Genomic DNA, 18,456 nt, shown 5'->3' with positions numbered 1-18,456 from the left:
ACAGGTAACTGTCCCAGCTGCGCTCCCACCAACAGCTGGGGCGGGGGGTGTGGCTCTCCACATTCCAGCCCATCAGAGCCTCAGCCCCCTGCTTTTTGCCAACAACTGACTTAAACAGACAGGCCACCACATGGGTCAGTCAGCCCACAGTGTGGTGAGAAGTCATATCATACATTTTTTTTAAGACACTAAGTTCAGGATAGTCTCTCAAGCAGCAAAAAATAACTGACACTCTGTCTATGACTGGCTTACATGTATTCTGTAACCTGCTTATTCTACATCATGTCTGTGTGGACATGCAAGCCATATATTTAACAGTTACTTCAGAAAGGAAGTTCTATATCCCATTTTTCAGAAAAACTAAAGCAGAAGACGAGGCAACCTCTAAAGATTCCATGATAGAAGCTGGTGGATGTGGTCAATGGGGAGATGAGGAAAAGAGAAAAGAGAAAAATAGTTATTTAGAGCTCAAGGGGAAACATGAGAGGAAAGGGGCTCTGGGACCATCAGCTGGGTCAGATATGGGGGGGGGGGGTACCATTATTTCTGAGATCCCGCTCCCTGGTGACAGCAGGTGGAGACTGCATCTTTGCTCCTTGAAATTCAGTTTGCATAGAATACGTGGTAACTCTTCCTTAGCCAGAACATTAAAAGCATCAAACATTTTATTTATTAGGTTTTGAGGTGCTACATATAAGTGATAAGAAACACCTCTATAACCTCATGAAGTTTCTACCACATTGTAATATCTATTCTTGATTTCAAATGAAAAAGAACTAAATTGGGCACAATGTAAAAACATTATTGACATTTCTTTTTGAATTACTCTGCGCAGAAATCCTCACCACCATGTCTATAAATGCACAACCACCATCACTGAGCATTCAATCTTTGCCAAGTACCACACTAAGCATGCTAGGTGCATCCGCAGAGTTATCCCTTCCAAACTCTGAAGCTGGCATCTCCCCCATTTTTCAAAGGAGGAATCTGAGACTTAATGTTTATAACATACTAAATATTACATCTACAATTTATACCCAGACTTCTCCAATGCTGACTCTTTGTCCTTAAGAAGTCAACTGCAATGCCCCTGTTATGGGCTGAATTTTGTTCCCCACCCCCCCACTCCCGCCAAATTCACATGCTGAAGTCCTAGTTCGTATGTTGAAGTTCCACAGTATGTGACTGTATTTGGAGGTTTTAAAGAGGTAGCTAAGTTAAAATGAGGTTGTTAGAGTGGTCCCTAATCCAATGTGATGGTAGTCGGCACAAGAGTAGATCAGAGAACACAGACATGTGCAGAGGGAAGACCATGTGAAGACACAGAGAGAAGATGGACATCTACAAGTTGTAAGAGAGGAAACTCAGAAGAAACAAAACCTGCAGACACCTTAATCTTGTATTTCCAGCCTCCAAAATAAAATGTATTTCTGTGGTCTTTTGATGTCAGTGGCTGGGAAACTAATGATCCAAAGATGAGCCATGGGGTTCCATGTGCTTCACCTACTCGGTTGGGGACCACTTACTCTAACTTTAGACATGTTTCAGAGCTTAGGTGTCTGAACTAATTTAAGAAACTGAAGAGTGGCAGCAAATCAGAAGGGAATACTATTCTTCTAGAAACAAGCCCAATTATTCAAATGAAATGTAACTGCCAGCGAGAAAGACAGAATTAAAAGTTGACACAAGAAATGAAATCACACAGCCTCCTAGAAGCAGTCAGTGTAGGACAAACACATCAGCTGGTGACAACCAAGGACAGTAGCCAATGGTCACACTGTTTTCTAAGTCAGGAAGGCATGGGACTTCCTTCTCTTCCCGGTAGGACCAAATGTAGCAGTTGTAATTAGGAAGTATCTTTCTTTAATATTAAGCTTGTTATCACATTCTAAACCTTACTGGGAAGAGATGCTCTAGATCCCCTTATTTTGATTATGTAGCTTAGCAAAAAAAGATTTAGTGTTTCTAGAAATTTACCTTGCCTGAATACCTTTTAGGCATCTGGTTTACAAATCAGACTGTCCTGGTTCACGATGAATCCCTCATTTCTTGACCTCAGGAGCAGGATTCCTGTTCTTAATCCATATTAGAATATGACTATTATCTGTCTTTCTTCTATCAAGTACTCCACCTGCATCACAAGCTTCTGAGCACAGCTAAGGTGATGATCTTCATGCACTCAGCTATAGGCAGCAGGACTCTCCCAATGCACAACGGGAATACATCAGATGAGGACCTGGGTCCAAACAGTGGACTCCAGTCATGCATGTCAAGGGCCAGCAACTTATGCTGTGACCATAATTGCTGCCATTCAGGTGCAAAGGTAATTCCACATGTAAAAAATGCCTCAGTGCCAATATGCACAAAAGTATATATGTACCTATAATGCACAGCCCTATAGACATGTGCTCAGGCAGAGTGCTGGGTAATGCAAGTCTGCATGCCAAGGCAGAGAACATGGGAGAGGGGGACAGAATGTTTCTCAAAGGCCTGGCCATTTACAAAGCATCATGGGCAGCAATGGTCCCAAATTACAGATCATGGGTCTGGCATTTCGATGAAATATTCAAATATGCTTGGTTGTTACATATATGCAAAACTAAAATCATTTCTCCTCTTGTCCAGTGTGCTTACCTGTTATAGAGAAGAATGTCTGGCTTCCAAATCAGGCCATCTGGGAAACGAACAGTCTTCACGCCCGGATATTCTGACATATTCCATTGTAAATAGTGATCTGTCCAAGACTAACACACACAGACAATGACATTAGCAGCACTTTGCTTCCTTGCCTACTAATATTTCTTATAAAGGATTATTAGATACATTCAAAGCCAAAAAGAGTTCCAGATACTATTTACATAATTGAATTGTTATTTATAAAATATAAGGAAACTGAGAATTAAGTAATCTCTTGCAAAATGACCATGAACAGCATAAAAATCACATTTAAGATCCTGCTGTCACCATGACCACATTCGAACAGTAGCATTAAAGTTAATTCCAGTCCACTGCATGCCCCGAAGGCTTCCCCTCCCACAGCAGATGGGTTTTTTTCCTAGCCAAATGAATAACTGTTTTGCTTTCAAAGTTCTCCACTGAAAGGACACTTTGGAAAAATAAATTCACTTATTTCAATTGGAATATGAACTAAGCTAGAAAAATTAAGAATATTTATTTCCATGAAACAACTTTTTGCAGCTGCTGGGGAACCTCTCAGAAGCTTCTAAGGAGGATGTGTTTTTGGACTGGAGTTCTTATTTTCATGCAGGAACAGTGCTTCTGATGCCACAACCCCAAAATGCAAACACATGGCCTTGGTGGTAAAACACTGAATCAGGTGAAGATGGGGACTCAGGAAATAGTCATAAACACACCAACACAGGTGCATCTGCTTGACGTCAGGTCCAAAATTGGTTCTTGAGTGACCTTTGCCAGAGGAAGGCCCATGCCTGGGGTCCCTTGTCCAAGGACCACATAGCTCAGCCCTACCTAGGGTCCACTAGCTCTGTAAAGACTGCTCAGGTAAGATCCCACCTACAGCTGCTATACAAACAGCTCCACCAAGCCAGGGTTGCAGGGCTGGCCTGTTTGGACTCAGCACCTCCTACAAATGTGCCATAATCAGGGCAGACCCCCAGTAAAGGCCCCATCCTGTACCCAGTCTCCCTGGGGCCACCCATGATCTGGAGCTCAGACCTCAGATTTAGAAAGGTATGTGATGCAACACTTCCAGCTGGGATCTAGGCAACTCCCCATAATCAAACATATCATTATTTCTGCAGCAAAACGTGCATACTGATACTAAGTAAGAAAAATAAATGCCTCCACTGCACATCTATTTCGGTTTGATTTTAGACTCAGTGAATTTGATGCAAAGTTACAAAAACAACATCAAGGGGGACAAAAACCCTTTAATTTTCAAAGCTATTGAGATTTGGGAATTGTAGCCAAGGGGTTGTGGATCACAGAGCACGTCCCAGAGATCCCACCATCCTCTGGAGAGGACAGGCAAGCATCCAAAAAGGCTGTTCCAGTTCTGGGACCATACAAAGTCAGATGAGAGGGAATAGCCAGGTGAGTAATGTGACTTTATAGCCATGGGCCTCTGAGAATGAAGATCCGTCAATGTATAACATGGTGAAAAATCACTTGGAACATTTAGGATAGAGCCACCCTACTGATGTTTGTAATTGATGTGGGTAGTTAGTAGTGGGGAAGGGAGGAGGGGAGAAGAGCAGGAAGGATACGCAAGGGGAGGAGAAGGACAGTACCAAGAAGGGCCAGTCTTGTTGAAGCTGGTTTGCAGGAATGCCTAGGCATGAACTAAACTGTGTTTGCTCCAGCCTGCTCTGTCTCTGTACCATTTGCCCAGTGCTCCCTTCTTTTCTCTCCCTTGTCAGGGGGATAAGCCCTTCCACACTCAACACCTGTGCCTTCCTTACCAGGATCTCATATCTCACCCTGGGATGCCTGTCACTGTCACTATTGCCACCATGCTAATCATGGTCATAGGGCTCCCAGAGCGAAGGTGGGCATGGCAGGCAAATGCCCATCTCCCACACCTGCTGAAATGATGGGCAGAGCAGGGCGGGAAGGCAGGGAAGTAGAAGCCCTTGGTTGGTCAAACCGCAACCTCTTCAGATGGCACGTGTGAGCTGCACAATACTTCTCCAGCAATTTCACATCTCCTCAAGCAACCCATCATCTTAGCTGCATGTGTCCCATGGGTATGTATCCTAACCATTTGGTTTGTTCAGAGTCACGTGTACACCTTGCTTGCCATGATCCAGGGATGCCAGCATGATTACTATTCCTATTTATAAGAGGAGACCGGGGCACAGAGAAGCAACATCCTTTCAGTCAGACACTGGGTCAGGACTCAGAACTGCATTATTTGACTTCAAGAAGAGTGATCAGTAGGCTCTACCATTGATGTTTCTTCCAACCCAATCTCTCTACACTGGCAGTCGGGGGCTGTTCATCCTCTCTGAAGGAGCCCCCCATCTGCTCACTCAAAAGCCAACCTGGGGGCGCCTGGGTGGCGCAGTCGGTTAAGCATCCGACTTCAGCCAGGTCACGATCTCGCGGTCCGTGAGTTCGAGCCCCGCGTCAGGCTCTGGGATGATGGCTCAGAGCCTGGAGCCTGTTTCCGATTCTGTGTCTCCCTCTCTCTCTGCCCCTCCCCCGTTCATGCTCTGTCTCTCTCTGTCCCAAAAAATAAATAAACGTTGAAAAAAAAAAAAAATTAAAAAAAAAAAAAAAAGCCAACCTGGGTCTCCCCCACCCTCAGGAAAGAAAAGGGGGGCTGCAGAGAGCTGTGGAACTCAGGCACATCTGGGTTTACACCAAGTCTGTGGCAGAGACCAGCTGTGTGAGTTCAAGCAGATTAATTTTTTTTTTAACGTTTATTTATTTTTGAGACAGAGAGAGACAGAGCATGAACGGGGGAGGGGCAGAGAGAGAGGGAGACACAGAATCTGAAACAGGCTCCAGGCTCTGAGCCATCAGCACAGAGCCTGATGCGGGACTTGAACTCACGGACTGCGAGATCATGACCTGAGCCGAAGTCGGACATTTAACCGACTGAGCCACCCAGGCGCCCTTCAAGCAGATTGTTAAAAACAAACAACCCAGGGCACCTGGGTGGCTCAGTCGGTCAAGTGTCGGACTTCTGCTAAGGTCATGATCTCAGGGTTCAGGAGTTCAAGCCTCACATCAGGCCTTCTGTTGTCAGTGTAGAGACTGCTTCAGATCCTCTGTCTCCCTCTCTCTCTGTCCCTCCCCAGCTCATGCTCTCCCTCGCCTATCTCTCTCAAAAATAAATAAACATTAAAAACAAACAAACAAACAACAACAACAAAAACATGGGCCCAAAATTACTTAGGCCAAGTCACCAAACTGAGGCTTAATACTTAACTGTATTTTCAACCTCCCACAGAAACCTAAGTCTTAAAGGGCCAATCGGGAATTTTCTGATCAGCCTCTGTGAAGTCATCCATCGCCACAGGGTCCTCTCCATCCCTCGATGGAAGATGAGATATAATCTGCTTGATAAAACCCCCTGCCCCTCCCCCAAAGATAAGGTTACCTTGCCTGAAACAATCCTTTCTTTTCCCTTGCTTATAACTTTCTTACCCCACCCTCCTTCCTATAAAAACTTTCCATTTTGTACAACTTGTGGGAGCTCTCTCTACTTGCTAGATAGGGTGCTGCCCAACTCACAAATCCTTTAATTAAGCCAATTAGATCTTCAGGTTTACTTGGTTGCATTTTGTTTTTTAACAAGGTAAATACCCCCTCTGGGAGCTGCAGCTTCCTCACAGGTGCTTGCCTCACAGGGCAGGATGGCACTGGAAGGATGAAATGTGTGCAGCAGCAGGTAAGACATGTGGCCCTGGTAGGCCCATGACAAATGATGGCTTAAAAAAAAAAAGAGGGATTCCTCCATTTCATAAGATACTACAGGACAGGAGAGCTGTAACAACCAAGCTACAGCTAAAGGTGCAGAAGCCCCATCAACTGGGCACTGGGAGCCGGAGTGGGAATGTTGGGGCTGTGTGCCCTGGGAGCGGGAGAGCCCAGGACGCCACAGGTTTCCATGAGCATTTCTGAAGAATGGATGTGTAAAGGGGCTTGTGAATAATAATGTTCCAGAAGGAGCTTTTCTATCCTCTTAAAGCACTCACTCCCCACTCAGATCCCTGGAGGGCAAGAGGCCCTGCACAAAATCTTCCTACAGACAGTGTGTGGCATGTTGGGCAGCTGATAGTGTCAGTCTAGAAACGCCAATACTCCCAGACCATCTAGAAGAGTCTGTGCTTTTCCTTCTCTCCCTATTTCTGTGGGATCCCTTCTCATTTAATCTTCAAGATATGACTATGTGGGGTTTTAAGGGGACATACAAGGGAGGAAGGGGCCCTTGATCTGAGATGTACCATAAGAACCCTAATTCTTCCATGGGTCTCAGAACTGGCCCCCATCAACATCTACCTTGAGGCCATAGGAAACTTTAAGTTTGTGTGCATGTACATGCATGAAAATATTTATAGCAGGATAATGAGAGAGAAGAAAGGGAACATTTTCTTTGTTTAAAAAAAAAGTACATTATGGTATAATAAGAAACATATTTGGTCTATGTCCCAGGTTCTTGGCACATGGTTTCTAAAACCTTGGGAATTTCCTGAGGATAGGAGTGTCTCTTATTATTCATATAGAGCACCTTCTGAGCCCACCAGAGGTTATTCTATTGAGGTGAGGTGACTTAGGGTGGGGGCCTGAGATCACCTCAGGTTGCCAGCATGCAGCCGGTCATCAGAAAGATCAAGCTTTGATTACAGGGTGGCAACCTTCAGCCCCACCCAACCACAGTCTCCAGGGAGAGGAGAGAATGGGGACTGGGTTATAAAAACTCTTGAACCACAAGATTCAGAAAGTTTCCAGATTGGTGAATACATCCAAGTGCCAGGACAGTAACTAGCCCACAGAAGGCATGAAAGTTCTGGGCCTCCCTCACACCTTGCCCTGTGCATCTCTTCCATTCAGCTGTTCCTGACCAGGATTCTTTATAATAAATTGGTAAATGTAAGTGTTTTCTTGAATTCCATGAGCTGTTCAGCATTCAAACTCAGCTGGATAGAAGTGTGGGCAGCCTGGACACCCCCTTTGCACCTGGCATCTGATGGGGTAGTCTTGTGGGATTGAGTCCTTAACTTGTAGGATCTGATGGTAACTCCAAATAGAGAGGATCTACCCAGTTGGTATCCTGAGAATCAGAGAATCAGTTGCTGGTGTGAAAGACAGCATGTACTTGGTGTTGGAAAACTCCATATAAACATGTTTTGGAAATTCTTCCAGTCAACCATTTTGATCTCAGATGAAGAAAGTGGGCTTCCTTCTTCCTCCTGCCCCCAACACTTTTTCTCTTATTGTGACAGAATGATTGAAATCACCATTAACTATGGGTCATCATGAGGGCCCTAAGCAAGGCACTGGCTAGCCTGTGTGTGAACACAAGGTGTGGCATTCTCAGAGATGAAGTGGAAGAAAATGCAGCAATTAAGTATTTTAGAAATAAACATGGTTTACAACCTAGCATTCTATAGTGTGAATGCTATTCATTCCATAATTAGAATCCATAATCAGGAAATAAAAAATAGGGAATAAACATAAGAAGGATGGAAAATGTAGAGTCAGAAGAATGGTTAAAATTCCATAATAAGAGAAGCCAGATTCTTTTGAAAAGCACAGGCAAGTCTTTGGATGGCTCAACTGTCTCTTCAGAAACTGAAATGCTGCTGCCACTTCTTCTTATAGATTAAATCAGATCATATCTGACAGGCCTCCCAAAATGATAAAACTAATCTACAGAGAAACTACCCCAATTGCTTCCTGCTAGGAATAAGAAGAGGTATATAGAACAGCAACTTTCTCTTCCTTCGGGTTATTTAAATAACCAGAAAGTCCTACAAAATCAAGGGGAAGTGAAAGAAAGGAAAACAAAATAACAAACTGTAAGTCAAAAGAGAATTTAATTTATTTTACTTTTCTGCCCTTCTATTCTGACTGTATAGAAAATCTCTAATTTGCAGAATATTGACCTCAGAGTTTAAATACCCTGGGAAAAAGATTATTCAGATTCAGATTTTCAGAACAGCAATTCAGCAACATGAAGCTCTAGGGAAGAAAAGTGGCTGAAGGCAATTTCCTTGATTTTCTGTCCTCTCCTGTCCATATTTCTGCCTCTCTTGGGTCTTCTGCCCTGTTGGTCTTCAATATGGAGCTTCACTTCTTATTCATACCCTTTATTCAGGCTAGGTCAGGTCAGGCTGGTCACCAGCTAGAGAACATAACAAGCAGGAATCTAGGTGATGGTGGCTTTATAAATGGCGCCGGTGCAACTTCCAAGGCCTACCATGGTGACATTCAAGTTCCTTATTTCCATCCTGTGGCCTCAGAGGAATTCCAAGGCTTTCCAGGGGGAAAGAGCTTCGATTAGGTGCCTGTTGAGGTCTGTTCTAAACCCAAGATACCCATGATTCCTTAAAATTCATTCAGAAGCCAGTGTTAAAGCTGCTACATGAGCTACAGATGCCACCTTCCAGATAAATATGTCACCCCTGCTTTGTGAGGACACATGCTAAAAAGGCACCCAGCATGTTTCCAGGTGGTGGGCATGTGGAAACAAGTATTAATTAATGATGCAACACCTACACACACCAATGCTTCCTGATCTTCACATTTAGAAGGGTCTATGCCTTTCCTTCTCTCCCTTCCATTTCTGTAAAGCAGAGATTTTTTCCACCTCTGAACTCCACTGTCCACACCACCAGCTGGCCTCCTGCCATACTTCAAGGGAGTCACTTGTTCACAATATTTTAACCTTTTTGTTAGGCTGTAAATTGCACAGCCTGATTGTAAATGGCTGAAGAGAAGAAATTGGGTCTCATCCATTTCTGGGTTCCCCCTCATGTGACCTACTTCAATGTCTTCCCTGTAGCAGGCATTCAAAAAGATAAGGTGAATAGGTAAGTGAGATAAAAAGGTGATTTTTAAAACAAATGAAGCTGTGGACGTTTTTGCAAGTGCAATAATGAATTAGAAATAAGCTGTGCTTGAAAGAAATTTAGAGGTCTCCAGTGACATCCTCCAAAGCAAGCATGCTTATTTATGGAGCACCTGAACTCAATGCAATAAGTAATAATCTAGTTACTTTTTTCCTAGAAAACACACTCTTTGAAAAAAAAATGCCAAATCATATATGTTATTAACGATCATTTGCTTACTGAGGGATAAGGATATAGGCACCAGGAAGACAGACCTGTCTCTGACCTAATATGTAGTGAGCATATTAGGTGTTTCTCTCTTTATAAAAAAAATGTCAACAGCAGCTCTGTACCATAGAAAACATGGGAAATGCCTGGTTTTATATAAAAAAGGAAACATTTGTATTATCTCCCAGAATTCCCAGAGCTTACACTACAGTGTTTAAATGTGAGGTGGAGTTGGCTTTATTTTGTATCATAATATCTTAGCCCTTCCTAGGTTCACCTTGAGTTTTTTGTTTCATTCATTCATTCTACAAAACTTACTCATGCCTGCTGGGGGTAGAGTAGTGAATACAACTGGAGTCCTGCCCTCCCAGAGGACACATTCCAGGTGGGGGATGAGAACTCAGAGCCAGAGAACAAATGAACAATACAAAGTATGGGACAAGGGCTTTAAAAACAAAATGAAGTAGACTTAGGGAATACATGTTGTGTTCCCCCAAATTCCTATGTTGAACTCTAATCTCAGTGTGAGGGATATCAGAGGTGGGGCCTTAAGTAGGTAATCAGATCATGAGGAGAGAGCCCTCCCAAATGAGATGAGCACCCTTATACAATGGGACAGATCCCTCCCTAAGAGATTAGCACTCCCATTTCACCTAGTGAGGTCACAACAAAAATGCAACTCAAAAAAGAGCTCTGAATAGAACGCAACCATGGTGGCACCTTGGACTTCCAGCCTTCAAAACTGTGAGAAATAAATATCTGTTGTTGATAAGTCACCCTGTTTATGGTATTTTGTTATAGCAGCCAGAAAGACTAAGATACCGAGGTGAAGAGAATGGTATGGGCTGGGGGTAGGCAATGAGGGTTTGAGATAGTAGGGTTTGAGAGGAACTCAGAGAAGACCTCACTGAAAAGGTGATCTTCGGGTAGATACTACTAAGAGGTGAGAAAGAAAAGCAAGTGGTTCTTGGGGAAAGAGCCTTCCAGGCAGGGGGAGCAAATGCAAAGGCCCTGAGGTAGATGATGTGTGTAGGGCAACAAGCAGGGCAGGGAACACAAAAAGAAGAAGAGGGCTGGGGAGGATGTAGAAGAAGCGAGGGCCTGGCATGCAAAGTCAAAGACCACCTCAAGGACCTCAGCTTTGCTACTGGGTGAGACAGGAGCCCCTGGAAGGATCTGGGTCAATGAGGCTTGTGGCTAAGCCTTCTTCTTCTCTTACTGGGATCACGCTGACTGCTATATTGAGAACAGACATCGCTAGTGGAGGTAAGGGCTGAAACACAAGGCCCAGCTATGAATCTCCATAGTAACATAGGTGAGAAATGATGCTGGTTTAGACCAAGGTGGAAGCAATGGGGTTGATGTGCAGTAGTTAGACCTTGGCTCTGTTTTGAAGGTTGAGATCGGAGGTAGGTGTGAGAGACTAGAGTTAAGGGTGACTCTGAGGCTTCTGATCTGAGCAAATGAATACACGGAGTTACCATTTATCCAAATGGAGACAGCAATTGTAGGGGCCAAGGGCAGGCTGCCCAAAACGTGCCACTTTGTCATACTGATTATTTTAAATAAAAGTTAATTACAATACAGCTTGTTCAAGAGGGACACTCAGACCCTCCACTGTCCCCCTGAAAGCAGGAAATAAATCTACCATGTGAGAGGTGTCCTCCCTCAATTAGGATGTAGAGACATCCTTATCACCAGAGATAGGGAATTTAGAGCCAAGAAGACTACATAAACAACCCCTGTGACTTTTTACTAATTTACCACCCCAGCCCAAGTTCCTTTTAGAATTCCTTACTAATTAAAGCTCCCAAAGTTAAGGCTTTTTGTCCTGTTAACTCCTCACAGATTTATCGTGTCTTTGTCTGAAAAGTTTAAAAACTATCTGCCTTTGTCATTTCCTTAGGTATCAGAGTTGTCAAAGTCATTATTTGGCCTCCGTGTGCACATAATAAAACTCTGTTTGTTTTTTTTTTTCTCCTGTTAATCAGTCTTATGTAAATTCAATCTTAGTCCAAGTGGAAGACCCCAAAGGGTAGAGAAGAATTTTTCCTTCCCTTCACTATAGAGGGAGCAAGTGAGAAAGAGAAAGAAAGGACACATTGGATTTAAGAGCCTACTGGGTGCCCATGTAGGGGCACCAGGAAGGCAGTCGGGTTGGTACTTTAAGCCAGGATACTGGGTCCTCCAACTCTTGGGACAAGGAATGACTGCACAGAGATGAAGAGACTAGCAGGGGGAACTCAGGAGTCACTAGAGAATTAGGAGGAAAACCTAAGGACAGGTAGCCAAACACTAAATGTAGAAGGATTTCCAGTAAGAGGGACCCAATCCACCCTACCAAATGTTCCTGAGAGACCCAAGGTAAGAGGGAAGAAATCGATCCCTGGAAAAAACAGAATAAAGGTGTTCTATCCTTGGTGGAGAGTGGAAAGATAGGACAGGTATTGACAGGTAAGGGACATCAGGTATCACCTGGGGTGATGGCGAAGTTCTGCTTCCTGATGGGGGTGGGACTGAGGAGCTGAAAGCATTCCTGGCTATTCATTGACTCATACACTTAGGATCTATACATCACATTGTATGCAAAATTTTTACCTTGAAAGAAACCCTGGTCAAAGAGCTGCCTGAAACATGCAGGTGAAAATGCACCACTGTCTGCTATTCCTCTTTGAAATGAACTAAAAAAATAAGCTAGGCTGATAGAAAGATGGATAAATAGCCAAATGGGATAAAGTAAGAATTAAAAAAAAAATGCTAATTACAGAATCTAAGAGGTGAGGCTATAGACTCCCCATAAATTCAAATGTTAGGTATATTTGAAAATTTTCATCAAAAAATTAGGGAAGGGGCACCTGGGTGGCTCAATCAGTTAAGTGTCTGACTCTTGATTTTGGCTTAGGTCAATGATCTCAGAGTTAAGAGTTTGGGCTCTGTGCTGGGCATGGAGCCTGCTTAAGATTCTCTCTACCTCTTCCTCTGTCCGTCTCCCACTCATGCATGAACTCTCTCATTCTCTCAAAAAAAAAAAGAAAAAAAGAAGAAGAAGAAGAAGAAGAAGAAGAAGAAGAAGAAGAAAGAAAGAAAGAAAGAAAGAAAGAAAGAAAGAAAGAAAGAAAGAAAGAAAGAAAGAAAGAAAGAGAAAGAAAGAAAGAAAGAAAGAAAAGGAAAGAAAAGGAAAGAAAAGAAAAAAGAAAAACGGGGAAAAACATTATTTAGAGTACAGCATTCACAACCTGGGGGTTAGTGGTTTGCTCACCCCAAGTCAGCTAAGGGTGAGTTTAACTGAGAATTCACGGGAAGAGAGTTGGGATGTCTGGGGAGGATGCTGCTTGAAGGAACATTGCTGTAAAGGTGAGAAGGAAACGAGAGTCACTGGGGAAAGTTAATGGAGACAAACAAACTGCAGTTTGTATGCTAATGAGGCCAACCTCTAGACACTATTAGGACATGACTTTAGAAGCAACAGGGACAACTGTGACAGTAAGGCTCTCAGCAGGCCCCAGAAGAGGGAACCTCTTCCCAGGAGGGAGGCACCATCTCCAAGGGGAGCACAGACCCAAGCCCACGTGCCCAGACAAAAGGAGGGAAGCTAGAGCAGATGTGCACAGGCTGAAGATAGGATGTGCTTACTAAGGAATGTTGCTTTACTGGAGAATGTTATGCTAAGTGAAATAAGTCATACAGAGAAAGACAGATACCATATGTTTTCACTCTTTGTGGATCCTGAGAAACTTACCAGAGGACCATGGGGGAGGGGAAGGAAAAAAAAAAAAAAAAAAAAAGAAAGAAAGGTTAGACAGGGAGGGAGCCAAAACATAAGAGACTCTTAAAAACTGAGAACAAACTAAGGGTTGATGGCGGGTGGGAGGGAGTGGGGGTGGGTGATGGGTATTGAGGAGGGCACCTGTTGGGATGAGCCCTGGGTGTTGTATGGAAACCAATTTGACAAAAAATTTCATATTAAAAAAAAAAAAGAGAGAGAAAGGGGATGTGGGGGCAGGGGGTAAATGGGAATTCTCCACACCTTTCCTTCTATTTTGTTATGAACCTGAAATGGCTCTAAAAAGATCAAGTCCTTTAAAAAAGGGAAAGTAGTATATAAATTTCAAAGGAAAACTTAAAAAAAAAAATGTTGCTTTAAATCCTGCAGGGAAATTCTGCAAAGGTTCTACTTTATTCATTACAGGCAGGTTCTGTGAGGCATCTCTTGTATAGCAAAGCCTGCTCTGGGGACATACAGCAGATGGCTTTAAGTGAATCTGTTTTCTATTCTCCAACTTCCACTTGCATTCCCACCAAAACTCACCTGCCCAACAACCACCTGGGAATATCCCTTTCCCCACATTTACTACTCTGATTTCTGCCTTACAAAGAAAGGGAATTTCCCTCACCTCAACTCCTATCTTGGGATATTGACCCAAGAAGCAAACAACAAAAGGCAGATTCAAAACACCAGTGTCTGTGTAAATTGTGCTAAAAATCAGGTGACAAAAACTTTCAAAGATCAGGCAGGTTTTAATTTCTTGTTTTCAACAAAATTGAATGAGAAACTAAGCAAGCTGTCAGCTAATACATTCCAATGAAACTATATTATTTTTGTCATGTAATCTGGAAGAAGTTCAAGGAATTGACTAACGTTTTAACAAAATGCCTTTCATAATGAACGATACACTACTATATCTATTTTAAAAAGTCATAGAATTGATGGTGAAATCTGCATTAGTGTCTCATTTCATAATAAAAAAAATCATCGTCTACAAACATATGAATTAATTTAAAACAAAGCCCCATCTTTGGTAGAGACATGAATGCCACCATGATGAATTAAGAACCAATAATCATTATAATCCTAAATCAATCCAGAAGAAAAAAAAATTAACACTTATTGTCTAAAAGAATGACGTTATGTTAATATCTACATTTGAGAGAACCAAGACAGAGTGATTGATAACCTGCAAACATGAAATTACAGAACATTAGGATAAGTTCTGTGTGAAAAGTGGCATAGCAATACAAGTGCAATAATAAAAGGGACTGTGCAAGACATCTGCAGCTAGAAGGCCTTCTTTATATATTTCCTAAATGAATGATATGGGCATCAAATCATTATGGTATTTAGTTTCCACTTAAAATAGAGACTAACAGTTTTACTTTTAAATGCCAATATTTACAATTTGCTGGAAAAGACATCATTTGCAATTCATTAAATTTAGGTGAGAATTTTACATGGTGAAGCTAAAAATCCATGAATGGAATACAGCATTTCAGAATTCTTGCAGGGGTCCCCAGAGCACTAAGCATGACTGTGACAGCCTCTGGCTTAGGCAACTCTCTAGGATTCCCATTATGCGCATCTAGAGGGCATAGACAGTGAGGCAGATGCCCCTAAACCCTGGGGACCAGTTAAGGTGCAGGTTACAAACAGGTTACCAACAATGTAGATCTTCATCTTATTACTTGTTTTGCATGAGTGCTTTTAAAATTTCCCCAAATCACCCTGTAGGAAATACATGCATTCACTGAGCCCTGCAGGACGCAGTGAGAAATACCCAAAAGTGGATGTTCTACTTCACATAAGTTGGCATGTGTGGAGTTAGGGAGGACAATCCTGACTCTTCTCAGGGGCTCTCTTCCTCCACTGCATTTCAAGCAGGAGCATCTGAGAAACCACAGCAGGAAGACCCACGGGAGAGGACTGCCCTTGTCTCAACTTACCATTTGCAGCCAAATGTTGGTAGTTAGAACTTGGTTCTTCTCATCCTTCAAAGAAAAAGAAAGAACCATAAATATTGCTTATATGGTTTACAAAAGAGGGACTGATGCCATTATTCATGCAGGAATCATACTACTGGGGCTGTGGGAATGCGTGGAAACTAGGAGGAACCAAGCACTTCCAAACACACTCAAGCAGCATTTCCCCAGAGTTAAGCTTGTTCTCTTTATTCTGAAGTAACAGACATTTATTATAGAGCACTTACAAAATGCAAAGTATAAAGAAGAAAATTAAAACCCACAGCCCCACCATCCAGAGATGACACTTCCTAATGATTTAGCTTACTTTCCTTTGTACTCTTTAAAATGATTTATATGCTTAAAAAATAAAGTTGGGTACAAATTCCAATTTTTTAAAGTCAAGTTTATTACCAGAAAGTATAGAGTTTTAAACAAATATAAATATCTCACGCTTCCCTCCCCCAGGAAAGGGAGCATGACCTATGACAGCTGTTGTACCATATGCCAATGGTAGTGTGTGGGCCACATTTCTCCCTGGTCCCTGTGGATCTGCCTACCTTTTCTCTCATCTTTTATCTACCAGGAAGTATTCCTGGCCCTTGACACACACTTGCAAGGTAAATTCTGTCCTAATGAGCAAACCAAGTTTCAGAAAGGTGAGGTGACTTTATGAAGGAGCTATTCAAACTTGGATCTTTCTCACCCAAAGCCCCTTTTTCCACATTTCTGAACCACCTATAGGTGGCATCCAGAAGAGTGCCAAGTCTGTGCTTTAATCAGAGCTTGGGATAGTGTACTAACCATGGCTTTGTCCCAGCACAGGACACCTAAAGAAAATTCTAGTCAACAACAGCCTTTCCAACTGGGATGCAAGCAGTGTTTTACCACAGCTGGTTGAGCCCAACATGGCCTAGCAAAAACCAGTGTGCACACACCAATGACCCAGTTCCATGCAAAACTTATACTGAGATAGTGGTATTTACTACTTAGCACTCAATTCCCACCCAAAGGACTCTACAAATTGACAACTGCCATTCTCTCTAAGAGAAAGTATTTATTAATGCCCCCAAGCAGAGTGCCTAGAAGCTGAGACTGTGAGCTCCTCCAGCAGGAATTACCTGGTCCAGTTATGGCATACACAAAAACAATCCCAATGGCAGAGAGAACATGGCATCTGCTGGGGCGTGGTCATAGGGAGGGATGCAAACGAGAAACAAATGCTGCTTCTCATTAAAATAAAAATGTATTGAACATGTAAGGAGTTGGCAAAGATTACTTGATGCATCAATGGCCCTGGCCCAGCAACTCACACTCTGAGCATCTTTGAGAGGTGAAACTAGGAGGTAGGGAGGTATCTGAATCCTGAAGAAAGAACAGGGCTACTTGAGGAGGGACAGGAAGAATGTCCTAGTAGGGTCTCAGGACACAGCTGAATCCAGAAGTAGATGTCAGTTTGGTTACAGGAAAAATACATTCTATTTTCCAAAATAAAACATGGCAGAGTCTTCTGGGTGGAAAAAGTTATGGAGCTAACATTTCTCTGTACTCTGTACTAAGCAAATGGTTCCCGACAGAGCCATATATTTGAACTGCATGAGTACTCTAGTTCTGGTTCAATCTCCAATATTATTTGAAAGCATCAGTGAACTCTTTTAGGACATACATCCGTTGTGTCAACTTATTAAGGAGTTGTTGTTTTTAATGGACTTAAAATTAGCCGGTGTTCCACTTGGGTGGCTTTCCTTCTTTTAATTGCATCTGTGTCTTCAGCTTCTGAGAAAAAGGCTTCTGTGGTTTGGGAGCTCAATTACTACCAATCTAATTAAAAGGCTTTCTTCTTTCCAACATTTGAACTGAAACCTCATTAGAGTGAAACGGAATTTCTGTGGTGTGTAGCAGCATGGGACTAAAGTGCCAGCATTTCAAACTGTAATCAACACTGAGCAGCAGCCAGCCACTGCTGGAGAGCACAACGATGCCAGGTAAGGGAGCCTTCTGTGGAGATTTGAGAGGACCAGCCTGCAGATCAGCAAAGGAGGCTGCTGTTGGCATTCCCAGAGTAGGTCTCTTTCCTCCCAGCTTCCATCCCAGAGCCACCGGCTGGCTGAGGCTCTCAGCTCTCTCAGTCCGCACAGAGACAAGGTGTCCTACCTCTTCACCACCCCTGAGATGCAGTGTCCTCTCCACACTACACATTGAATGTTTGCATTCCCCTGAAATTCACATGTTCAAACTCAACCCCACTGGGACAGTATCTGGAGGTGACCTTTGGAAGGAGATTAGGTCATGAGAGCAGAGCCCCCAGGAATAGGATTAGTGCCTTATAAAAGAGACTCCAGAAAGCTCCCTTGCCCCTTCTGTCACGTGAGGACATAGGGAGAAGATGGCTCTCTATGAACCAAGAAGCAGGTTCTCACTAGATACCAGATCTACCAGTGCACGGATCTTGGATTTACAAACAGCATCACAACTGTAAGGAAGAAATGCATGTTGTTTAAGCCACCTAGTCTGTGGTATTTAAGTTATGGTAGCCCAAGCTGATGAAGACCACACACAGTCTGACCTCCACTAAGCTCCAGATGGAGCTCTCTGCCCTCCTTCAGCTGCCCTGATCAAAGAATTAAGACCAAGGTTCTCAGTGTAGCACACAGCCTTTTCTACAAGCCATAGTCTAGCCATGTGCTCATTCATTCATTCATTTATTCATTTATTCACTCATTCAACAAATGTTTGCAGAGTACTTCCTGTCTCACGCATTATGCTATCCAGACATGTAGAGTAGGAATTGAACACTGTTCTTGAGCTCATGGAACACAAAATGTGAGTGGGGGGGTGGGATTACACAACTCAACAATGATATAATTTCAAAAGGTGATAGTAAAGGAATGAGACACCTTCAGAGAGGATGACAGGGGTACAGTCCCAAGGATGAGCCTTCACTTTTACACCC

The 18,456-nt window shown here is 43.0% G+C and overlaps 1 protein-coding gene across 2 annotated transcripts in view; it reads right to left on the bottom strand.

The window, feature by feature from the left end:
* CHRNA7 (cholinergic receptor nicotinic alpha 7 subunit) overlaps positions 1 to 18,456 on the bottom strand; it is a 114,278-nt gene that overhangs the window by 50,326 nt on the left and 45,496 nt on the right. For both annotated transcript variants that reach the window (XM_045448892.1, XM_045448893.1), the window contains exons 3-4: positions 15,489 to 15,533; positions 2,635 to 2,744 (exon numbers count right to left, since the gene is read on the bottom strand). In XM_045448892.1, the coding sequence (XP_045304848.1) occupies positions 2,635 to 2,744; positions 15,489 to 15,533 (155 nt within the window). The remainder of the gene's footprint in view (positions 1 to 2,634; positions 2,745 to 15,488; positions 15,534 to 18,456) is intronic.

The sequence above is a fragment of the Leopardus geoffroyi genome, chromosome B3 (genome assembly GCF_018350155.1).
Source record: "Leopardus geoffroyi isolate Oge1 chromosome B3, O.geoffroyi_Oge1_pat1.0, whole genome shotgun sequence".
NCBI lineage: Eukaryota > Metazoa > Chordata > Mammalia > Carnivora > Felidae > Leopardus > Leopardus geoffroyi.
Note: the sequence above shows the minus strand (reverse complement) of the source record. Positions and strands in the feature narration are given on the sequence as shown.